A 26,849-nucleotide genomic window follows, 5' to 3' on the forward strand; every position below is an offset into this window, starting at 1 on the left:
ACACGATCGCTGTTTCCGGAATCCATGTTGGTTGCTACATAGTAGATTCTGGGTTTCCAAAAACGACATGATACTCGAGCAAAAAACATGTTCTAAAATTCTACAACAGATCGACGTCAGAGATATAGGTCTATAGTTTTGCGCATCTGCTCGACGACCCTTCTTGAAGACTGGGACTATCTGTGCTCTTTTCCAATCATTTGGAACCCTCCGTTCCTCTAGAGACTTGCGGTACACGGCTGTTGGAAGTGGGGCAAGTTCTTTCGCGTAATCTGTGTAGAATCGAATTGGTATCCCGTCAGGTCCAGTGGACTTTCCTCTATTGAGTGATTCCAGTTGCTTTTCTGTTCCTTGGACACTTATTTCGATGTCAGCCATTCCTAAACTCTGTCGCGACACTGCAGTGTGAACTGTGGAGGAGCAAGACCGCTCAAGCGATTTTGAACCGAAGCAACAGTGCGTTTTGGAGAGGCAACAACTTATCCGATCACAACGAGCTTTTCGGTGCATGCAGAAATGTTGGAATGTTGTGTAGTTTGCAGGTATGTAATTTTACATTTTTACTGTTTCTTTTGCGGCGTATTTTGTCTGTATTGGAGGCTGTGACAACGTCTATCCCAAGTAACAACAATGGGAATGTTAGACTAACAAAGCGGTACGCTCTGGTGCTATTGGAAAAAGCAATAAAACAAAGAGCATAAAAACTTTTAAGGTTTTTTTCTTCAATAGGCAAAACTGAAAATATCAAGACATAAACTGAATGAGAAAAACATGAAGGAAGCCGCAGGAAAGTCGGAAGTCTAGAAATGACAATCAGGGATGCGAGTGAGAAATATTTAGTTCCAAGAAGTACATTATGTAATAAGCTTAAAGCATTATAGGGTAACAAAGAGATGGCCATGTAACTTGTTTCAGGAAATAAAAAGTTTTCCCAAAACCAGTCAATGAGGAACAGGAAATAGTAGCGAAACTTCCTGGAAGCTTAAAACCTTGTGCCGTATGGAGACCAACTCGGACTTCTACCTTTCGCGCGCAAATGCTCTACCGACTGAGGTGGCCAAGCACGACTCACAACCCGTCCTCACTGCTTTACTTCTACTAGTGCCTCATCTCCTACCTTCCAAACCTCACAGAAGTTCTCCTGCGAAACTTGCGGCACTTTCACTCCTGGAAGAAAGCTAGAGCACTTGCATCCGAAAGGCAAAAGCCCCGAGTTCGAGTTTCGGTTCTGCGCAAAGTTTGAATCTGCAAGGAAGTTTCATATCAGTGGACACTCGGCTGCAGACTGAAAATTTGATTCAGGAAATAGTACTGTACTAACATGATAAAAATTTAGATTGCCAGCTTGTGCCTTCGAGTGCAGATTAGTTCTTAAGTCTATTCAAATGTGCAGAGCAACTAAAAATGAAGCATCGGTGCAATAAGACAAAATGAAATCCGGAGAACACTTTTACTATGATTTTATGAAAATATATGAAGACTGAGGACAGCTGAATCCACGAGTTTGAAGCGGGCAACAGGTTGCAACAAGGAACAAGTTGATCGATTGACTGTGTGAACTGATGGTCAAGTTCAAGTTCATAACCATTTGCGACTTAATAAAAACTTTTTCGCAAGAAAAACGGCTTTTGTTTGCAGTAAAATTTCGTACAACGCTCCAAAAATTTAAACGATCAAAATGCAAAGAGCGCAGAAAATATAAAAATCACCTAACGTATATTCTTATGACTTCGAGTTTTATTAAGTAACGTGTTATATAAATAAGGATTTAGAAACATATTTCACTAGGGGGAAGATAGCTACCGCCTACAGGAAAATTAAAGAGGCCTTTGGAGAATCAGCTGTATGAATGTCAAGAGCTCAGATGGGTCCTTTAACCTCAAACAACCAACCAACCAGCTCAGATGGGTCCTAAGCAAAGAAGGGAAAGCCGAAAGGTGAAATGAGTGTGTAGAGGGTCTGTACAAAGGAGGTGAACTTGAAGGCAATATTGCAGAAATAGAAGAGGACGAAGACCAAGAGGAGATGAGAGATATGATATTGCTAGAAGAATTTGGCAGAGCACTCAAAGGCCTAAGTCAAACAAGGCTCTGGGGATAGATGAAATTCCGTTAGAGCTACTGATAGCCTTGGGAGAGCCAGCCATGACAAGACTCTTCCATCTGGTGTGCAAGACGTATGAGACAGGAGAAATAACCTCAAACTTTAAGAAGAATCAAATAATTCCAATTCCAAAGAAAGCAGGTGCTGAAAGCTGTGAATATTACCGAACTATCAGTTTAATAAGTCATGGTTGCAAAATACTAACACGAATTTTTATAGAAGAATGGAGAAACTAGTAGAAGGCGACCATGGGGAAGATCAGTGTGGAGTACGAAGAAATGCAGGAACACGCAAGGTAATACTGACCCTACGATTTCTCTTAAAAGATAGGTTAAGGAAAGGCAAACCCTGCGTTTATAGCTTTTGCAGACTTAGAGAAAGCTTTTGGTAATGTTGACTAGGACACTCTCTTTGAAATTATGAAGATAGCAGGAGCAAAATTAGGGACCGAAAGGCTATTTACGACGTACGCAGAAGCCAGGCGGCGTAAAAGGGAACCAGCGGTTGAGAAGGGCGTGAGATAGGACTTGAAAGGTTGTTATAAGATGTGCATCAACAAAAGCAAAAAAAAAAAAAAAGGATGATGAAATGTAGTAGAATTAAATCAGATGATGTTGAGGGAATTAGATTAGGAAATGAGACACTTAAAGTAGTGGATGAGTTTTGCTGTTTGGGGAGCAATATGATGGTCGAAGTAGAGAGGATATAAAATGTAGACTGGCAATGGCAAGAAAAGAGTTTCTGAAGGAGAGAAATTTGTTAACATCGAATATAGATTTAAGTGTTACGAACTCTTTTCTGCAGGTATTTGTATGGAGAGTAGCCGTGTACGGAAGTGAAACATGGATGATAAACAGTTTAGACAAAAAGAGAATAGAAGCTTTCGAAATATGGTGCTGCAGAAGAATGCTGAAGAGATCGTATAACTAATGAGGAGGTACTGAATAGAATTGGGTAGAAAAGTAATTTGTGGCTCAACTTGACCGAAAGAAGAGATCTGTCGATAGGACACATTCTGGGACATCAAAAGATCAGCTATTTAGTACTGGAGGGAAGTTTATGGGGTAATAATCGTAGAGGGTGACCACTGAGGAAAACAGTAAGCAAATTCATAAGGATGTTGGTTGCAGTAATTAACTGGAGATGAAGATGTTTGCACAGGATAGAGAAGAATGGAGAGTTCCATCTGACCAGTCTTCGGACTGAGGACCACGAAAACAACAGAAACTTTTCCAACCTTGGAGTAATTACCCTCTGAGTTGCAAAGAAATTTTCTGACGGGTAAAAATCAAACGATTAGATTGTGTTTCAGTCTCGAAGCTAAATTGTATTCAAAAGATCATTACTAGTTACACAATTTTGTAAGACTAATACTGATTACATAGCACTCAGTCTTCAGGCCACGAGTGGCCTACCGGGACCATCCGACCGCCGTGTCATCCGCAGTGGAGGACGCGGATAGGAGGGGCATGGGGTCAGCACACCGCTCTCCCGGTCGTTATGATGGTATTCTTGACCGAAGCCGCTACTATTCGGTCGAGTAGTTCCTCAATTGGCATCACGAGGCTGAGTGCACCCCGAAAAATGTCAACAGCGCATGGCGGCCTGAATGGTCACTCATCCAAGTGCCGACCACGCCCGACAGCGCGTAACTTCGGTGATTTCACGGGAACCGGTGTATCCACTGCGGCATGGACGTTACCAATACTGATTACATAAGTTATCAATAATCACTTTTTCTTAGTTAGTATCATTTATGCGATGGAGGCTACAGATTCCTCACGTAGTCCATCCACTACACTTATATGCTGTGCTTCGTCCTCTACATCGATAATAATGAAACTGAGACATATACGTAACAAAAGTTAAATATCTCACGAATATGTCTTCTCCAATGTGTTGAAAGTACCTGCAGTAGTCCACGAATTGCGTCATTACTCGCTTCGAAACAGATAAATCAATTGATTGACAGCACGACACAGCAGTAACAACATTAAGGGCTATTATAGTGCTATACACAGTATTATTATTATTACTACTATTTGTGATTGTACTCAGACACAAAGCATTATCAGCCTGAAATCTTTCGATTTCTGCCAGTTCAGATGTACGGAATGCAGCAATCGAGCGATTTACGAACAGTAAGTATAGTGCACACATTTGAAATTGTTTGATTTTAAATGGGCTCTGAGCACTATCGGACTTAACATCGATTTTAAATGGGGTTGCATCTGCAGGTCAAGCAAGTACCGCAATGGGGAGGAGTAATGCAGGGGCAGCATTTTGCGTAACAAGTGTGTAGCCTCACTGTCAATAGTTAGCTTTCTTTTCTGAGAGGGAGTTATGGGTAGCACTTGCGATGCACCTCGAATTCCTTCGTCATTCATTCTCAAACACACACACACGCACACACACACACACACACACACACACACACACACACACACACACACACAAAATTAACATCATAAACATCATTCATCTTTCTTCATTTTAAAAATAAAAGTGTTCTAAGAAAAGCGTTTCATTCTACAGTTAAGTTAGGTGCTAAAGATGGTGATAATACGGGGGAGGGGTGGAGGGCAGGGGTACTAGCTAATGTCCGACTGCACTCAGGGTTAGTGGTTTAAGAAAGGTTGGGAACTACTGCCATATGCAGGATGGTCCATTGATCGTGACCGGGCCAAATATCACACGAAATAAGAGTCAAACGAAAAAACTACTTAGAACGAAACTTGTCTAGCTTGAAGGGGGAAACCAGATAGCGTTATGGTTGGCCCGCTAGATGGCGCTGCCACGTGTCGAACGGATATCAATTGCGCTTTTTAAAATAGGAACCCCATTTTTTTTTATTAAATATTCGTGTAGTACGTAAAGAAATATGAATATTTAGTTGGACTACTTTTTTCGCTTTGTGATAGATGGCGCTGCAATAGTCACAAACATGTGGCTGACAATTTTAGACGAACAGTTGGTAACAAGTAGGTTTTATAAATTACAATACAGAACGTAGGTAAGTTTGCAACGTTTTACTTCGGTTGTCCCAATGTGATACATGTACCTTTGTGAACTTAACATTTCTCAGACCGCATGCTGTTACAGCGTTATTACCTGTAAATACCACATTAATGCAATAAATGCTCAAAATGATGTCCGTCAACCACAATTCATTTGGCAATACGTGTAACGACATTCCTCTCAAGAGCGAGTAGTTCGCCTTCCGTAATGTTCGCACATGCACTGACAATGCGCTGACGCATGTTGTCAGGCGTTGTCGGTGGGTCACGATAGCAAATATCCTTCACCTTTCCTCCCAGAAAGAAATCCAGGGACGTCAGATCCGGTGAACGTGCGGGCCATGGTATGGTGCTTCGACGAACAATTCACCAGTCATGAAATACGCTATTCAATACCGCTTCAACCGCACGCGAGCTATGTACCGAACATCCATCATGTTGGAAGTACATCGCCATTCTGTCATGCAGTGAAACATCTTGTAGTAACATCGGAAGAACGTTACGTAGGAAATCAGCATACATTGCACTATTTAGATTGCGATAAAATGGGGGCCAATTATCCTTCCTCCCATAATGCCGCACCATACATTAACCCGTCAAGGTCGCTGATGTTCCACTTGTGGCAGCCATAGTGGATTTTCCGTTGCCCAATAGTGCATATTATGCCGGTTTACGTTACCGCTGTTGGTGGATGACGCTTCGTCGTTAAATAGGACGCGTGCGAAAAGTCTGTCATCGTCCCGTAATTTCTCTTGTGCCCAGTGGCAGGACTGTACACGACGTTCAAAGTCGTCTCCATACAATTCCTGGTGCATAGAAATATGGTACGGGTGCAATCGATGTTGATGTAGCATTCTCAACACCGACGTTTTTGAGATTCCCGATTCTCGCGCAATTTGTCCGCTAATGATGTGCGGATTAGCCGCGACAGCAGCTAAAACACCTACTTGGGCATCATCATTTGTTGCAGGTCGTGGCTGACATTTCACATGTGGCTGAACACTTCCTGTTTCCCTAAATAACGTAACTATCCGGCGAACGGTCCGGACACTTGGATGATGCCGTTGGATACCGAACAGCATACATAGCTCACGCCCGTTGGGCATTTTGATCGCAATAGCCATACATCAACACGATACCGACCTTTTCCGCAATTGGTAAGCGGTCCATTTTAACACGGGTAATATATCACGTATATTGAGAAAGCAGTAAAGGAAACAAAAGAAAAATTCGGAGTAGGTATTAAAGTCCATGGAGAAGAAATAAAAACTTTGAGGTTCGCCGATGACATTGTAATTCTGTCAGAGACTTGGAAGAGCAGTTGAACGGAATGGATAGTGTAGTGTTGGCAGAATAGTCAACACTGTATTTCTAGAGGAGGCCGAAATGCACGCGTTTAATTACACGCTGACTGGCGTGAGGTCTGGAACAGGACAATATCTTGAGAATTGCAAATAAAGTACGTAGTTGATATAATACTTAACTTTAATCCACAATTGTAGAACATCGCTCTTGATGATACATGCTTCACATAATAAATATTAATTATCAATTGAATACGGCGCCTTGCTAGGTCGTAGCAAATGACGTAGCTGAAGGCTATGCTAACTATCGTCTCGGCAAATGAGAGCGTATCGGTCAGTGTAGCGTCGCTAGCAAAGTCGGCAGTACAACTGGGGCGAGTGCCAGTACGTCTCTCTAGACCTGCCGTGTGTTGGCGCTCGGTCTGCTATCACTGACAACGGCGACACGCGGGTCCGGCGTATACTAATGGACCGCGGCCGATTTAAAGGCTACCACCTAGCAAGTGTGGTGTCTGGCGGTGACACCACAGATAGTGTCTTGAAAGGAGGGTATAAGATGAACATCAACAAAAGCAAAACGAGGATAATGGAATGTAGTCGAATTAAGTCGGGTGATGCTGAAGGAATTAGATTAGGAAATGAGACACTTAAAGTAGTAAAGGAGTTTTGCTATTTGGGGAGCAAAGTAACTGATGATGGTCGAAGTAGAGAGGATATAAAATGTAGACTTGCAATGGCAAGGAAAGCGTTTCTGAAGAAGAGAAATTTGTTAACATCGAGTATAGGTTTAAGTGTCAGGAAGTCGTTTCTGAAAGTATTTGTATGGAGTGTGGCCATGTATGGAAGTGAAACATGGACGATAACTAGTTTGGACAAGAAGAGAATAGAAGCTTTTGAAATGTGGTGCTACAGAAGAATGCTGAAGATTAGGTGGGTAGATCATATAACTAATGAGGAGGTATTGAATAGGATTGGGGAGAAGAGAAGTTTTTGGCACAACTTGAGGCTAAAAGAAGGGATCGGTTGGTAGGACATGTTCTGAGACATCAAGGAATCACAAATTTAGTATTGGAGGGCAGCGTGGAGGGTAAAAATCGTAGAGGGAGACCCAAGAGATAAACAGATTCAGAAGGATGTAGGTTGCAGTAGGTACTGGGAGATGAAGAAGCTTGCACAGGATAGAGTAGCATGGAGAGCTGCATCAAACCAGTCTCAGGACTGAAGACCACAACAACAATATATCACGAAGCAAATACCGTCCGCACTGGCGGAATTTTACGTGATACCACGTACGTATACGTTTGTGACTATTACAGCGCCATCTATCACAAAGCGAAGAAAGTGGTCCAACTAAAACATTCATATATTTTTCGTAATACACGAATATGTAGTAAAATGGGGGTTCCTACTTAAAAAAAAAAACAGTTGATATCCGTTTGACCTATGGCAGCGACATCTAGCGGGCCAACCACAGCGCCATCTTGTTTCCCCCTTCAAGCTAGACAAGTTTCGTTCTTTGTAGTTTTTTCGTTTGACGCTTCTTTCGTGAGATATTTGGCCCGGTCTCTATCAATGGACCACCATGTATACTGCGCGAGTCGAAATACCAGGTGATTTTCTAAATAATGACAGCAGAATCAGCTCTATGATTCGTCACAATGTATTCATGTATTAAAGATTTCGAAGCATCATGACAGAGGCAGACTTACCAATGGTGGTGGGCTCGAGGTCTATCATGAGCGCGCGTGGCGAGATCTTGCCCGCTTCGGTCTGCGAGAAGAAGGTGGTGTAGCACTCGGTGTCGATGGCCACCTTGTCGGAGGGGATGCGGCCGTTGGGCTGGATGCCGTGCTCCAGGCAGTACAGCTCCCAGCACGCGCTGCCGATCTGCACGCCGGCCTGCCCGATGTGCACCGACACGCACTCCCGCTGCGAACACAGCGCCTTCCCGTTAATGTGTGTGTGGTTCGAGGTTTCCGGGCGCTAAACAGGTCATCAGCGCCCAAACGCATAGAAACAGTAACACTTGCGGTGAAGGGACGAAGACGGACAGCGAACAAGGAGAACGGCTGAAAGACACAGATCTGACGCAGTTCCAAATCCTCACATACAGAGGCAAGACAAGAGGAGAAGAAACGCACTAAAAAGGAAAGGAAACACAAGGAAAAGAGAACAGAAATCGAAGTGAAACAGGTAGGTAATCATGACTGGCGGACCTCTTACCTAAAACCTGGGTGAGCCAGTCACCCAGCAGCACATTAAAATCCTCTCCCTAAAATCCGAGGCAACAAATTGGACAGGACACAAAACCGTAAGACCTTAACCACAGCCGTTGCGTCGTCTTGCAAGATAGAGGGCAAATCCGGTGGCAAGGAAACCACCGTCCTCTAGTCAGAGAATAAAGGACAGCCAAGTAAAATGTGGCGGACAGTAATCTGATTCCACAAGCACAACAGATTGGGGGGGTTCTCCCGCCGGAGTAAAAAACCATGCGTTAAGGGACTGTGCCCGATGCAGAGGCGAGTGAGGAGAACCTCATCCCGCCTGCATGACTGGTAGGACGTACGCCATGGCCGTGTGGTGGCCTTGACCAGACGCAGCTTATTTTCACCGACTGCCAGCCACTCCTCTTCCCATTAACGCATAACACGAAAACGAAAAAGGGAGGTAACAGCATGGAGGGGGACGGCACATTCAACAACGTGAGGGAGGGAACATGCATCTTTGGCAGCCACATCTGCCAGTTCGTTTCCCCTGATACCCACGTGCCCCGGCACCCAGCATTAAGAAACCTCCTTCCCCCGCCGTTGCAGGTGGAGAAGGGCATCGTGGATGTTCTGGACGACCGTATCCGCTGGGTACAAGTGTTGCATGGTCTGAAGGGCACTCAGTGAGTCAGAACAGATGAGAAACTTAAGATTGGGAACACATCTCATCTGCTCCAATGCCCGCAAGATCGCAAACAATTCGGCATCAAAGATGGTAAACGCCGCAGGAAGCCGTAACTTGACGACTCGATCAGGCAAACCAACAGCACAACCAACAGAGTCCCCCTGTTTAGAGCCATCCGTAAATATTGGTACATGGTCGGGATGCTGGTTTAAAATATCGTAAAATAAGGAGGTAAAAACAAACGTAGGAGTGGAGCTCCTCCGGTACTCTGACAAGTCTAAAAGGACGCTGCACCTCTGGAGCAACCAGGGAGGCAGGCGGGTAAAACCCTGGAGTTGGGGTGCCACACGCTCCACACCCATTAAAAAGGGGGGGTGGGGGACAAGCTAACTACGGTTTACGACACAAACCGGAGGGTTTGCCCAATGAGGCCATCGACATGCCACTCTGACGTCAAACTTTCGCCCTCGTTTGTGGACCTGAGCGCACAAACGTATGATCGAATCTAAAGCACGAGTCGCTGAAGAAACAACGCCGTGTAACAGGCAACTACGACCAACAGATTCATCAGAGTCATAAATGACGTGTTTCCATTAGAATGATGTACTCCACCCGAAGCAGCACGGATTCCGAAAACATCGCTCATGCAGAACGCAGCTCACACTTTTCTCACATGACGTCCAGTAAGTCTTGGATCAAGGCCGTCAGGCAGATGCACTATTTCTTGATTTCCGAAAAAACATTTGACTCAATACCACATCTTCGTGTGTTGTCAAAAGTACGATTATATGGGGTATCAAGCGAAATTTGTTACTGGATAGAGGATTAAAAAATCAGGAGGATGCAGTACATTATCTTGGATGGAGAGTGATCCTCAGATTTAGATGTAAATTCGAATGTACCGTTGGCAAGCGTGTTGGGGCTTTTGCTGTTCGTGTTGTATAATCAAGACGTTGTGGATAATATAATAGTAATCTCAGACCTTTCGCAGATAATGCAGTTATCTATAATGAAGTACTGCCTGAAAGAAGCATTAATATTCAGTCAGATCTTGATACGATTTCAAAGTGATGCAAAGAGTGACAACTTGTTTTGAATGTTCATAAATGTAAAATTGTGCACTTCACGAAACGAAAAAGTGTAGGATCCTATGACTATAGTCTCAGTGAGACATCGTTGGAATCCATCAATTCATACAAATACAGTGTGTGACACTTTGTAGGGATATGAAATGGAATGTTCACATAGGCGGAGTGGTAGTCGTCGCTTTATTGCTAGAATTCCGAAGAAATGCAGTCTACAAAAGAGATTGCTTACAAATCACTCATGCAACCCATTATAGAATATTGCCCAAATGTGTGAGTCCCGTACCGAATAGGACTAACAGGGAATGTTGAACGTATACAGACAAGGGCAACACGAACGGTCACATGTTTGTTTGACCCTTGGGGAAGTATCACAGAGATGGTGAGGTACTGAACTGGCAGACTCTTGAAGACAGACGTCAACTTTCCCGAGAAATTTTACTTACAAAGTTTCAAGAACCGGTTCATTGAGGGCTCTGGGAATATACTACACCCTTACGAATCGCACACATAGGGATCGTGATGACAAGATTATATTAATTACAGCACAGACGACAGCATGTAAACCATCATTCTTCACGTAATCCATACGAGAATGGAACGGGAAGAAAACTAATAACTGGTACAGTGGGACGTACTCTCCACCATGCACTTCACAGTGGGTTGCCGGGAACAGATGTAGATTACTTAGCAAAATGCTAAACATTTGCTTGAAGCAATATACCTTAACGATTGCAGCACTTACAGGATCATACTTCCCAAAACAGAAGTTATGTTGTAGTGCTTTCTTTCCTGCTTCGTCATCGAATTGGAGATATGGAGTGTGAATGAAGTGCTTAAAACAATGCAGAATGGAAGCGCTAGTGGCAGAGGTATGGATTAACTGATCAATATTGCTTTTGATATACGGATACTGCAAGTACCATATTCCTCTTGTAAGGTGTCCATACATTTGTATTCCACTGTATTACTATAACTTCATTTAAACTCCACACCTGTACCTCGACCATGAATAAGGTAAGAACTTACGACAAAACAGCAACTTCTGTTTGAAAAGTCTGCATGTATGATTCTTGCGAATCAGCTGATCGTAATTGTCTGTTAGACAGTATTGATACTGTCTCTTCAGCGATTTGATGTGCTGCGCTTTTCGATTCGTTAACCAACAGTCATCGGTTGTTCACAAATGCAAAATTTTTCTGATAAATTGGTGGAAAAACGGGCACATACGCGTATTTTAAAAATTATTTTCATTTGACAAAGTTAAAGACCCCTCTTAAAAATCACTCTTAGAATAGAAATCCATTTATTAACATAAAATGACTGAGTGGCAGCTAGACTTTTGTGTACATAGGTGTTTGACAGTTGCAGCCACTATGGGATTGTGGTATCGCGTCAGCCAGTCAGTGACACTCTTGGGCTGTCACTTTCTGCTAGTGCGAATGTCATTGCATGTACTAATTCTGCACAGTTTACTAGCCTTTTTTTTGAGAATAGCTAATTTGGTGTTATCATTTGGTTTAAGAGAGCGCGATGGTGGAATCACTACGACTCGCATCGCAGTATTTAAATATGTAGCAAATAAATCAATGAGAAATCGTCAGATCATTGCAATATGGGCGATATTAACATATTACCAGGTTCTTGAGAATGTTTGGCAACATCTGTGCAAGTGGCTATTGTATTCACTACCCGATGCTTGTTGTTGCTCAATTCCAGGGACACCTCATCCTAATGATAGTGTACCTGTTGTCTCAGCCTTGAGGGCAGTGCATGTGAAAGGAGGGAGCAAAGGGTCACAGGAGCCTTCTCGGCTACGCTTAACCCCTACATACCTTGATGCACAGCACACATTTCTAGGCCCTATAGGCGGAGGAGAGAGTCATGGATCTTCTTGACAACATGAGTACATGCAATGGATTGCTTGCAGTATATTCAGGTAAATCGGAAAAGACAAGGGATTCTTTAGTTCGAATAGATCTCACATGCTTCAGTGTCCTCAAGATTTCATGAACCTCTGATTCACAGATAGTGAAATCGTTTGGCAAGTGGTTCGTGAAGATACAACTGGGGAAAACCATGGATCTTGAAAGATTGTCCCTGTTATAATGCAATACATCAAAATTCTTTCTGAGCCTCTTCGGTGTACGGAAGTACACGTCGATGACACTTAGGACTTACATTCTGTCCACGTCAAGTGCCACCTGATTTTGGTAATTATTTCACAAGTTGTAATTCAGAAAGTAGGACTATATTAATAAAGGGGCAGTATTTTATCACATCGATTGTCGTTTCATTCTTCCAGAAAAAGTCTTCGTACACATTTTTTTACAAGAACACAAATACTAAATAACATAACAACAAACATCTGCTTGCAGCTAAAATTAAAACATTGGATTAGAAATAAGCTTTGAACCCAAAAGATAATAGCTAGCCTACTTTAGGCACCGAATGTTTCAGTTTTAGGTTACATTCAATTACATTTTCGAAACAGCAAACATTTCAAGGTAGAAAAAGATGTCGCGCGGAGTTGCCGCGCGGTTTGAGGCGCTATGTAACGGATTGTGCGGCCGCTCCCGCCGGAAGTTAAGAGTCCTCCCGCGGGCATGGGTGTGGTCCTTAGGAATCCACACACATTTGAGCAGTTAGAAAAAGATATTTATATTTGAGTTGTCAGAGATCTTCCTGACGTGATTGACAGATGGTTCGGTTCCGGATGTCCAGGCAGCGAGCACACGCCAAGGTCATTAATTCGTAGCGTCTGACGATAAACTTGAACATTACTCAAAACGGAAGGAAAATCGGCAATGATAAATAAGTGCTGTAGCATGATCTCTACTGGATAATGTACTAACTAGTTTCCACCAGTTGCAGATACATATGAATTGTTTGCTGGTACTGTAGTTTGACAACTGACCTTGTCTACATTATGCTACAAGCGATGGGCTGGGTTGTGTTCGTTGTCAGGAATTCGATCAGCTCAATACAAAGTGAAAATCGGAAACGTTGCGAGACTGTTTGCTCAGAATGAGTGCAAACAACACAGTTCTGTTTTCGCTCATAAAGTGCAACAATCTAAAGGCTGATGATTTAAATAATAAAACGCTCAACTAGTTACATTTTTATATGCGTGGCACGACACGTTTCAGGAACTAATTCCTATTTTCAAGTACAATATTTACGTTGTTACTGTGTGTGAAGTCTGCGTGGGTGTTGCATTTGAAACTGGGAATAAATTAGTGTTACACGTCATGCGATGCATAAAAAACATCACTGGTGCATAGTTTTATTATTTAAATCATTAGTTACACGGTTAGAGGCTTTGATAAATATCGAATAATTAAAATTAACCTAAACACTGTTAACAGCTTGCGCGAGGAATTTCGGTTTACGTTGTCAAGTAATAGCGCATGGACGAACGTAACATTATATGTTACCGGTATCGTTTAAGTAAGAAATTCAGTAACTTGGGTTTGTTGCATCCAAATTGCAATGACAGTACGTTGCTCATACCGAAAATTGGTACACGGTTCCATAAATATGGCTGGTTGTTAGACGGTTGCATTACAAGATTACCTACATTCAATTTAATATGACGAACTACTGCAAACGACAGTCCCATTGTTTGGAGACGGAATGGCACCCAAAACAAAATGTTTACTGTTATGAACAGTTTGAGATACACCACATACAACTTTGTGTAGTTCACATAAAAAGTACTTTTGATTGTTGTCAGAACAGTTAATTATATTTGGAAATTCTAATTTTAGTATTACGGTTCAGACCACGACGAAGTACTAATCAGAAATGCGTATTTTACTTACTTAAGGTGAAAAAAACCTTATGCATCTGCGAGCTCAACTGTCAAATTGACGATTTTGGAGCTACACAGAAAACTGTGAGGCAGAATTCGAAGCCGATCTTCAATTTTAAGTCTCACTGTTAAAGTCATGAAAGTTAGATTTTGCTTACGGGAGCGACGGCGTAGTGTGCTGATGTTGGCAACGGCCGTTGAATGATGGGAATTACGCGACGTTCATACTAATGCAAATGTTTGCTTGTGAAATGTTCGCTTTACGAGGACAATTAATTTACTGAGCGGACAAGCTTACATACAAGAACATGTCAACCATAGAGCAGGAACAGCATTAATTATTTACTTCATGGCCGGTCGTTGCCAACATCAACTTCCTACGCTGCCGCTGCCGTAAATAAAATTTTACCTTCATAAAAATATATATCATTATGTGAAACAGGGCTGCCTGAAACGATTTCAGGGTGTATTCTTACCATTAATGGCGATAAAGGTCTTTGTTTGGTTGATGGGGATGTATGAGTAAGACACATCTCGAGATTTCGCTAAAGTTTTGCTCATTATGCATAATGAAGCGCACCGCACAGCAATTACATTAGTAAAAAACTTCTTACCATGTTGGAGAAACTTGTACTGCTATCTGTAAAATTTAGAAGGCTGAAAAATTTTGATGTGGGCGGTGAGACGTGAAGCCGAAAATTTGGAACCGCACGACTGACGTGCTTTTGTCTTAACTAGAATTTCTATGGACAACGTAGATTGTTGTTAGTCAGCGAATATTACAGCGGTGAAACACATTGCTTTTCAATATAAGTTAATAGGCGCGTCGCCTACTGAATACCGAAATAAATGTCTTCTGTTCATTATAGTTTGGTTTTTTATTATAGGTTGGCTTTGTACATAAAACATTCTCTCTACAGTAGATTTACGTGTCTCTTGCCCTAGTGCAAAGATCTATGGAATTTTACTCCTCGTAAGTTACGGCAACTATGATTACCCTGTAAAATCAAAGCATATTCACATTCAGCACTATTTTTGACATTTTCCCATGTTGGGTAACATTTAGGCCATGAAAATGACTGAGGATAAGAGGAATTTGATATAAGACATTATTGGGGGCTAACATCAGTTGTTGACGATATGGTTTAACTTTATCCTCATCATACATGCGGTCACCCTTGCTCGTGAAGGTAACAATTTCGAGTTCCTGTCGTTGTTTGTCCGCCTGTTTTTTGCAAGTAAAAAATGTTGAAATGTGTGTGAACTCCTAAACTGCTGAGGTCATCGGTCAATAGCCTTACACACTACTTAAGCTAACTTAGGCTAAGAACAACACACACACCCATGCCCGAGGGAGGACTCGAACCTCCGGCGGGAGGGTCCGCACCTTTCACTATGATTTATGCTCAATATGGATTCGTTGGCATATCTCGAATGGTCACTATGTTGGTTTGTCCTTACTTCTGATGACAAAGTAAGAACAAGAGTTCCTGCCCTTCAATTCCCGCATTGCTGTAGGAGCCAAGTTTTTCTACTTGCCGTCGAGAACATTGGCGGGAATGAAGTAGGTAGCAACCAACTGTCTTAATGATAACTTCGTCGAGTATGTAGAAGTGTACACGGATGTTTCCAGAGTGAGTTGTGCTTTCCTATTTCCCATCTCGGGTTACAAGTGCACCTGTACGTTTGCATTACACACAGAACAGTACAATAAAAATATTTTTATTATGACGAAATGTAGAAGTTTATCTACTGAAGACATAAAGCCTGTGTATGAATCCGTGATCATTTTATTTTTAGCACTTTTATTTTCACAAGCTCGTCTTGACCACATATTTCTTTACCTTTCATGACCGGTTTCGGCTTGTCACCATCTTCAGATCTGTTGTAAATATAAATATTGTGTAAGCGACCAGGTTCAATTAATTAATATTAAATCTATACAAGTCTTAGTGATGCATGAAATATAAAATATAAAATATTTATAGCCATGTATGGCAGTCATATATACCGTTAAAGTATTCTGATATAAATCATCGCCAAGTTAAACATGTGCGTGCTAATACTCAGACTGCGTCAGTATTTATACAATAATCTAATGCCAGCAGAGGGCACTTCAGCCAGAGAACATAGTAAACCAGTGTCCCCAATATAAAGATTAAAATGCGATATGCATTGTCTTAAGTAAAAAATTTTTCCCCCTTGGCTAAACGAGCGTCTGTCATTAAAAACATATACTGATATACCATATGTGAAATTAGACTCATACTTCAAATACATAAAAAGTACAAATAATATACAATACAGCCCTTAGCCTGGTTGGGTAACATACAACTTGTATGAATGTCAGTATAAAAAATATAAAATAAAAAATAAAAAATCACAAAATCTTCTAACCTAAGATCAGTTTACAGTGAACGAAAACATAATACAATTATTACATTAGTGACCCTTAACTAAAAATTGAAAATTGATAATCGATATCATGTTAGAGTGCAGTATCGACGGCGAATATGTCGTGGCTTCTCTGCATGAGTTCCTTGTTTTCCTGTGGTCGAGCTCACACAGGACGGCCCAGTCTCCTTGTCGCCGGCGGCCGGCACACTCCAATCCGCTGGGGTGCTCCACGCTACTCAAACTAGAAGGTCTCTGAATATATCAGAGTAAGCATTCAGGTTAAACTCGTTCTGCTCATTCAGCAGTAATTCCCGTTGTCGTTTCCTGTACACATTAATCTCCATTTCTTCGAGCAGGTTCATTAACTGTCCTTTTGGCGCGCCCTATGCAAAACTTTCATATTACTATCTATACGTCCTATCGAATGTAGCTAAAAAACAAACTGTACATTTCGTTTGAAACCTAATTTTTATTTTAGTTTTTCCGAAGGCCTGCGCAGTTCTGTCAGAAAACGCACCATTGTATGACATAACCACAAACTTCTTGCCCTCTGGTTCTATTGGCTTCTTCCTGTCACATATGTTTGATATTAGTTTACAATAAAGTTTCATTACGTCACGATCTTTATATCCATTTGCCCTGGCTACTTGTTTAATCACACTTAATTCCTCTATCTCTCCATCAGGGGTAAGCGGCAGTTTTAGCATCGTGCTAAACATAGCTCTGAAGTATGCCCGTTTATGCTTACTGGGGTGACAGGACCTTGCATTTATAATAGTGTCAGCGGCCGCTGCCTTCCTAAATATGCTAAATTTGTGTCTTCCATCTCTTTTAGTTAAACTAAGGTCCAAAAAAGTTATACTTCCAATTCGCCAGCGGATTGGCGTGTGCCGGCCGCCGGCGACGAGGAGACTGGACCGTCCTCCGTGAGCTCAACCACAGGAAAACAAGGAAGTCACGCAGAGAAGCCACGACATATTCGCAATCGATACTGCACTCTAATATAATATCGATTATCAGTTTTCTATTTTTAATTACGGGTTACTAATGTATTAATTGTATTATGATTTCGTTCACTGTTAACTGATCTGATGACAGAAAAAAAATTTATGTGAAATCTTATGGGGCTTATAATTGTACTTATAATCCGTCTTGATTCCAAATTTTTTATTCATATGACCGGTTTCGGTTCATTCAGAACCATCTTCAGTCACGTGAAAGCATGTGAAAGTTGCTGGATTTGGACGGGTTACTCCTGTAACTGAAATATCAGATCTGAAGATGGTTCTGATTGAACCGATACTGGTCATATGAATAAAAAAATTGGCAATCAAGACGGATTATAAGTAACATTATAAAATCACTGATTGCTGTTATCCTATCAGACATTATGCAAAAATTATGGGCCTTAACTGCAAAGGTCATCAGTTCCTAAGCTTACACACTACTTAACCCAAGTTATCTTAAGGACAAACACACACACCCATGCCTGAGGGAGGACTCGAACCTCCGCCGGGACCAGCAGCACAGTCCATAACTGCAGCGCCTAAGACCGCTCGGCTAATCCCGCGCGGCCTAGGATAGAAGATTTTGTGATTTTTTATTTTATACTTTTTATACTGTCATTCATAAAAGTTGTGTGTTACCCAACCAGGCTAAGGGCTGTATTGTATATTATTTGTACTTTTTATGTATTTGAAGTATGAGTCTAATTTCACATATAGTATATCAGTACATGTTTTTAAAGACAGACGCTCGTTTAGAAAAAGGGGGAAAATTTTTAACTTAAGACAATGAATACCGCATTTTAATCTATATATTGGCGACAATGATTTACTGTGTACTCTGGCTAAAGTGCCCTCTGCTGGCATTAGGTTTTTGTGTAAATATTGACGCAGTCTGAGTATTAGCACGCACATGTTTAACTTGACGATGATATATATCAGAATACTTTAACGGTATGTATGACTGCCATACATGGCTATAAATATTTTATATTTCATGCATCACTAAGACTTGTATAGATTTAATCTTAATTAATTGAACCTGGTCGCTTACACAATATTTATATTTAGAACAGATCTGAAGATGGTGGTTAGCCGAAACCGGTCATAAAGTGTAAAGAAATATGTGATCAAGACGGACTTGTGAAAATAAAAGTGCTAGAAATGTAGAAGCTTGCTTTAAGCTTTCAGGCCTCCACCTCTCCTCAAGCAAACTGACCCACTGTTAGCAGACATTATGGAAACTACTAAGAAACCAAAACCGGGAGATGGTAAAATTTGTGTGGATGCAGTGTATGCTAAAATAAAATATAATGAAATGGTCAATGACTTAGGGAAACCACTCGCTAATAAAAGGCACATTTAGATTATCATCAGACCTGAAGACTACATTGTATATCAGAGGAAAGCGTCAATGAGAAGAAGGATACTAAATACATTATGAGCAAATACAGAGATACATTCCCTACAAGGCCTTGCTCCACACAGTTAGGGCAAAGCAACAAACTTATTTCTTACAACAGTGAAGCAGATATCACCAAACATTATCCATTAAATATGACCGATCTCCTTCTTCAAAATGGTATATTATTTTTAAAAGCATAAGTTGGTGAAAATGTAACCTTAACTTTTTACGCCCAACAAAATTCCTAAATTACTAAGAAATGCATGGATGGCTTGTAAGCCAGAAACCACTTAGAAAGAAGAAAAAGACTTCCGGTTTACTTTCTGTAGTTATAAACCTATTTGCTGCTCGTGGTAACAGTTTAGTATACCAGTGTGAAGAAGTCGCTTCCAACAACGTTTGAAACTCTGGTCTAGACAACATGGCGGCTTAGTCAGGTATCCTGTAACGTTTTACTAGAGTTTGATACAGCGATGCGCCAAGTCACGACCATGAAGCAGGCACAAAGATGGACACGGATTACTCCGGGAATTTTGCTGTACGTTTTTTGACATATTTTGGCCCTCTAACTCTACATCGTCAGCTACAGCTACGTACATACTCTTCAAAGCACTATGAAGTGCATGGAAGAGGGTACTTAGCGTGGTAACACATGTTAGTGTTTCTTCGCGTTTTTTGTTTTTTGTTTATTTGGCCTTTGAGTGTGTACTCAATTTAGCCATCGGCAACACATAGTTACAATGTACACATAATTGAATAAACAAATACAGAAATGCATATTTACAAGAATAAAAAGCGTAACTGTTACAGTTTTGTACATAATGTTTTAAAAATTGAATTGAATTGAATTGGAAAATAATTAAAAGTGTCTTGGCTTACAATTCACACCAATTCTGAAATATCTTCATCAGCAAGGTATATTTATAATTTACGTACACCATTAAAACCTATAGATTGTAACCAGTATTCTTGGTAAAGTTAACTATCACTTTATATAGACGAACGTTTTTAGTACACAAAAGAGAAGAAGCTGATTGAGGAAGATGGTAGCCCATACTCAGCAACGTCTTCAGAAAGACCAACCGTTAACGGTCAAATTTGGGGCACATAAATAAGATGTGGTTGACATCAGCTTCCGACTCAGGATCACACTCACATGCTGGTGAACTGTAAACGTTGATCCGATGTAGATGTTGTGGGAAAGAGGCATGATTGAAGCGGAGTCTTATGATGGTAGAAATCGTGGATCGGTCCAGATGTGTCCTCATGAACCACGGCTGTGAAGGAATCCGAGGTTGTAGCACTGCGTAATAACCGCCTTTTGTCTGTTGAGAAACGTTCCACATGTCCTGCCATTGTTGTCTTGCGTGATCCTTGACTTCACGTAAGTAGTCTGTGTAAGGACGATGCAGATCCAGGACGGTGCCTAAGATTGCCGCTTGTTTGGCTAATGCATCAACTTCATCATTATAGAGGATACCAGAGTGGGAAGGTACCCACAACAAATGGATTGTCCGGTCCGTGCGTGTGCTGCGAATATATTCAGATATCACATCCAAGATATAACTGTTGGTTGCTGGGCGCCCCACATCCGATCCACCGTTACCAAGTGTGAAGAAGGTGTAAATGTAATCAGATCACTCACTCGTGTCTGGTGGGAAGCGCACCAGAGTGTTTTACTCACCATGTATCGTGGGATAATTCGACCTCGATTAGACTATGGCTGTCAATTCTACCACACTGCATCAAAGATTCATCTCTCCAAATTAGATACTCTTCTTCGCGTTTCAATCACTAACGGAGCGTGGGAAGAATGAGTACTTAAACATCTCAGTGCTTTCGTCGGGTAATCGGCGTCTACCTTCAAACATCTGCCTGTTCAGATTTTCCAGCATTTCTTCGACAATATTTCTATTTGGTGTATGTCCTACATTCTTGATAACTATCTAAGATTAGTCGCCTGTGTGCCCGCGGGAGCAGCCTACTTTACCTACCTGAGACTATCTGATATATCTTTATACGTGGGTTGAATAAAAAATAGTGGCAACACTGTTATAATTCATACCAGACTTTACTGACAGATATTTAGCGTATTACGTGTCCTCAATACAATCGCTCCGCATCTCGATCACCTTTCCCCACGCGTAGTTCGTCAGTGCGTCATTTTCTGTCGATGACTCACAGGGACCGCCCTGTGTCACGGATGTTTTCTTCTGTTGTGTTGTTGCGTGTGCGACGAAGAGGTTCCTTCATTTTGGCGACCAGGTCGTTATCTCACGGATTCATATCGGGTGAATGCGGTGGATGTTCCGGTATCTCTCACCCATACGTACGCTACAGCACCTGCTCGGTGTTCGCCTTGTGGCTTCGTTCATTGACATGAAGGATGATGGGATGCTGTGTCAGAAGGTGCCGTCGCTTTCTTCTCCTTATCAGTGTGGGACGAACGTGATGTCGCAAAAAATTACAGTAGTGGACTGCAGTGACCTTCTGTTAGGATGCTTGAACTGGACTCTTGCAGTTTCATACAGTATACACCACTGCAACTGACTCAAACACTGCACTACTTCAACTGATTTACTATCTGCTGCAGACAGCGCGGCGCGCCATTTGCCGCACATCGTTATGACAGTGTTGCCAACACTTTTTATCCAACCTATGCATTTCTTATCCCTGTAAATTGTTACTCCCAGGTACTCTTATGAATTAATTGATTTAAAATTTACTCACTGACGTCGTACAGTAGACCCTCCTTAATTTGTAATAGGATAAACAGAAAACTCAGTTAAACTACACTAACTGTTTCGTTCCTACCGACGTGCATCGAAGAATCTGCAGCTTAAACAGAATTTCGGATAACTCATACCACAAACCAAAATTTGGTCCCTACATTACATATTCCATATCTTATTCTTTGTCTATGCCAAGTATATATGCGCATAATTGTGTAGTTCTGTGCAGTACGTTATTTTCCTTTCTGCATTTCGCATAACTTCTCTCAATAATGTACTGTGCTGCAGTTTGGCAACAATGGCCCAATTGCATGCTTGCTCCTCGCGTGTGACTTTCCAATACGTGAGACTTGCGACTAACGTGTACTGGGTGAAGAATGCTACAGTATTCAGAATAAAATAACATTACCGTGTCCTCACACACACACACACACACACACACACACACAGAGGACAGTTATGCTATTTCGTGTGTTGGTTCCCATCAGTGATCAGTGGCGGGAGGGGGGGTGGGGGTGTCGATGGCAGGGGTGACAGGGGGAGGGGGGGGGAGGGAGGCGCCAGGGTCCGTGGGGAGAGTGGGGTCGCCGGAGACGTGTTTAGAGTTGCATTTTAAAGGTGGATCTGCCTGCGTGATGTGTTCGATATTGCTAATGGTGGGTTCACAATGCAATACATCTGGGAATGTTATGAAGTGTGGATCCAGTATGTGCCACATGTGGGTATATTGTTCGGGTCGGATACACGTGTGGCCGGCCGAAGTGGCCGTGCGGTTAAAGGCGCTGCAGTCTGGAACCGCAAGACCGCTACGGTCGCAGGTTCGAATCCTGCCTCGGGCATGGATATTTGTGATGTCCTTAGGTTAGTTAGGTTTAACTAGTTCTAAGTTCTAGGGGACTAATGACCTCAGCAGTTGAGTCCCATAGTGCTCAGAGCCATTTGAACCATTTTTGATACACGTGTGCTCAGGCTTGGATGGTCTTTGATGGATCCATCTTCATAAAAAAATGCTTGGATGATGTTCCGTGTGATTCCACCCACATATGATCCAGAGGAATGTCCAAAAAATGAATCCTCCTGTGTTAGGTCGGATGCTGCCTCCGATGGTACCTTTCCAATCCATGTGTATATGTGTGTATGTGTGTTTTAGCGTTGGCTTTGGCGCTTAAAGTTGACCATTGGAGGAATAAGTCGATCCCTGGCCAGATTTGGACTCTGCATGAAATTCGTGTGGTATAGAAACATAGCAAGCCACGCCTGGTTATGTAAGCGATAAGAGCATGTACAGTATTGTACATTTACATATGAAAAAAAGGATAAATGTTGACAATGTCAAAATTTCGGTAAAAAATCCAGATATGATATGGTCAAACATGATACGTGCATTTACACTTAGAGTGTAGTCAATATGTGACATAAGCACTAGATCAAAGTGTCTGGAGAGATCTCCTGTACACTTTCCTAGATAGTTGCACAGATGAGTGATCTATTATAATCACAGCACCATCTGCCTCCAAACTGATGGAGAACTGCACTGAAGGTTGAGGGAGAGGGCTCCTCATAAACCCCTTCGAAAAAAGTGTATGGATTTTGTTATTTATACAGATCGATGGATGATTTTTTTTAATAAATTAAATGGCATGAAACTGTTGAGGCCATCGGTCCCTAGGCTTACACACTACTTAATCTAACTTCATCTAACTTACGCTAAAGACAACACACACCCATGCCCGAGGGAGGACTCGAACCTCCGACGGCGGGAACCGCTCGCGCGAACTGTGGCAAGGCCACCAGACCGCTCGGCTACCCCACGCGGCTGATGGATGGACATGGCGTTATAGATATGCTTAGAGAGGAAGACAAAAGAGATCGGGTAACTGGTCGAGAGGGACTGTAATGAGTCGATGTATGAGAGAGGGAGTGATAACACTTATGCCCTAGCAGTGGAACCATGGTGCATTCTCGAGAGACATGCTTCCACTAGTTGTGTGAATATTATGGCATTCCCCACGCAGTACATGTTACTCGCAAGTCATATATTTACAAACGTAAAAAAATAATTCGGAAGCGAAAAATCAAAAATACCGATTGCATATTTATGTTGCTATAGATGAAATTATGAGAACTTTGTGGACAACATGGGTAGCATTCTCTTTACCTACATGACTCGGATTAGCTGCTAATACTATTGCTCGGTGTTTATCTGATTTGTAATCCCATTTGTCGTACATTTACCATTTTTTCGATAGTTCTCTTCGGTGGTATTAGTAGTGGGAAACTTACAGCTTTCGACTCATATACAATGTAGTGTTTTGGATGTGAATTAACGCACTCTGGAGAGAGAGAGAGACACACGAGTCCTGCTGCTGTCAGCCCTATTTCTGTTTTGTGTACCCTCCACGCTACCATGTTGAACGGGAGATCATGGCTCTCGCAGCTGAATCGCCAGGATCGTTTAATAGCTGTATCTGCCTGCATACTTGTGGTCTTCTGTAGCTATCTGGTATTACAAATTTTACCGTCATACGTTATTATTATTATTATTATTTTAAAACTTGAGCAATTACTTTCTTGCTACGAAGTGGCATGGGTATCTTTTAACGGAATGTCATGACTACAGATAATAAAACCGCATCCACTCTACACACAGCATCGTGGTATTCACGTAAAACAGTGTAATTACAACCACTATTAGAGGTTATGAGCGGAAGTGCTGTCATTTGGAATCTTTACGCATAATTTTTCTTATCTTTCTGGATAATCGACTAAATGTGTTTGACATGTGTAGAATATTATCCATGTGTCTATGATTTTAATTATTTAACGTGGAAATCGATTACATAAAAGTGTGTTCCGGTGAGTGCTCGTATAAAAAATAATATATTCTGAGCCGTTTAGCACTGCTACAGAGGGTTCATAAACGCGGACTGAGTACCTGAGTGTAGATTATGCGTATTGTTTCACCAGAACACACGTCGTAGTTATACTTAAAACGATATCAAATTCATTCATGTATTATGATAACCCTCCAGGCTAGCGTTGCATTATCACAATCTTCCATGCAGCTGTCAAGCTTGGGAACTGTACCAGCCGCATCTCGCATTTTTATAAACATCTCGGCTGATACTGTAAGACATATACACCGCTAACTACACGTTTTTGGTGTGCAGAGTAGCGCTATGCATGTTGCTTGTCGTCGCCGGATCTCATGCTTCTTAACACCCCATGGCTCTGGGCTATCCAGGTCATGGCGCACACAGTATAAGGTAGTAGTATTTAGAAGATCGTGTGACTGAAAGTGTCGCCATCATGATCTTTACCAGACGGTTCTGTTTGATACTGTAGTAAATTATCATCGTTAGTAAAGAAAGCATTTGCTCTTTGTTGTCATATTGCCACGCTATGACACAATCCAGTGTTTGTCGTACACATTTACGAATACTGGGGCTGATTGACGTAAGGTCTAAACTGACATCTTCTATGGAATTAAAGTAGATACGGTTGACTTGTAAGGATGAGCATTCATTTCATATATCAGAGCCAATAATTTGTTATAGTGCTATAATCTGTACGACCATAGTTCTAATTATTTAACCTGGAAATCGATTACATGCGCCAGCAAACAGCTATGCTCACAATTCTGTTGTGGATTATACTAGCCGGCCGCGGTGGTCTCGCGGTTAAGGCGCTCAGTTCGGAACCGCGCGACTGCTACGGTCGCAGGTTCGAATCCTGCCTCGGACATGGATGTGTGTGATGTCCTTAGGTTAGTTAGGTTTAAGTAGTTCTAAGTTCTAGGGGACTGATGACCACAGAAGTTAAGTCCCATAGTGCTCAGAGCCATTTGAACCATTTGGATTATACTAGTATGCAGATTGGGTGACTATACAGGGTGGTCGGAAATTCCCGTTGCAAACTTCTAGGACTTGTAGTGGGGAGTGAGTACATAATATTTTGAATAGAAACCCATGTTCAGAAACGTACCATTTCTGTGCTACAACCATTTGAAAACGTGTTGCTAATGCGACCATTTTTACAAGTAGTTGACTGGGCGCGATCCAGTAAATCACTTGTTTTACAGTTCCACTCATTAATAGGCAATGAGACTGCTCGTGTAGTTGTTGACGGGTTCTCATTAACGTGATGCACTAACGCCTCTTCCAGTCCGGGCGTGTGGGGCCTAGAGATGGGGGATCCGCTCCTGAACTGATTCATAGAGTTGAATCTTTCAAAGGAGTGAACAATCAGTGATTCAGAAAAAAAGAACGGTTAGCTCCAAACATTTCCCGCAGCAGAGAGAGAGAGAGAGACGGAGCATATCAGCGGGGCCTCTGCTGAGCACACTACACGCCACACAACACAGCCAGCGCCGGCCTCTGCCCTGCTTCTACCTTGGCTGCCTGCATTGTGCAGTGCCCCATTCGATTTTGTGTTTCACATATGCCGTGCCATCTCTGTGCTTCCTCTGCCGCGTGCAGTGTCTGGCACGGCTTAACTTAGCATCCTTAGCATCGCACTCCGTCGGCGATCGTTTCAGTCGCACGTCCTGCTCTCTGGGCAGTTGATGCGAGCAACAGGACAGAGAGCCTCCTAGTGGAGAACATAAGAACTACTTGCAACAACCTGCTCGCAAGAGAACGGACGATTTGTCTCGGAGCGGGTGACTGGTGGCCGTTCACTGCTCCCCCCACCCTCGGAATTCGCCCGCTCAACGCTCATCCCACCGTTCTCGACTCTAGACAGAGCGTTGAGCAAAGCAACTCAGGTGTCACTCTGGTCTCTGCAGTCTTAGCTCACGCAGTAATACAGATCATGGCTCGACCTGCTCGACCTGCTCGACTCAGCGCCTCTGCATCGGAGTTCGTCTCTACTGGATATTGTTCTTCGTAGTAATACCGTTATGTATATTACATTATTATGTTATGTATACATCATTTGTTTTTATTTTATTTTTATTTGTTTAAACTGATCAGATTAGGTTCCTGGCGACTCCTCTTACTATAGGATTTTTATTATGGACACTCGAATTTACGCTTTAATCACGAGTGAACCGATAAACGTATCGCAAAATGTGATACACCAATACTTTCCTTGTT

The 26,849-nt window shown here is 42.1% G+C and overlaps 1 protein-coding gene across 1 annotated transcript in view; it reads right to left on the minus strand.

Moving 5' to 3' along the window:
* Nucleotides 1–26,849, minus strand: part of LOC126482216 (tubulin alpha-8 chain-like) — a 137,759-nt gene that overhangs the window by 60,611 nt on the left and 50,299 nt on the right. Inside the window, exon 2 of the mRNA XM_050106194.1 lies at nucleotides 8,134–8,368. Within this exon, the coding sequence (XP_049962151.1) occupies nucleotides 8,134–8,368 (235 nt within the window). The remainder of the gene's footprint in view (nucleotides 1–8,133; nucleotides 8,369–26,849) is intronic.

The sequence above is a fragment of the Schistocerca serialis genome, chromosome 5, assembly GCF_023864345.2.
Source record: "Schistocerca serialis cubense isolate TAMUIC-IGC-003099 chromosome 5, iqSchSeri2.2, whole genome shotgun sequence".
Classification (NCBI taxonomy): Eukaryota; Metazoa; Arthropoda; class Insecta; order Orthoptera; family Acrididae; genus Schistocerca; species Schistocerca serialis.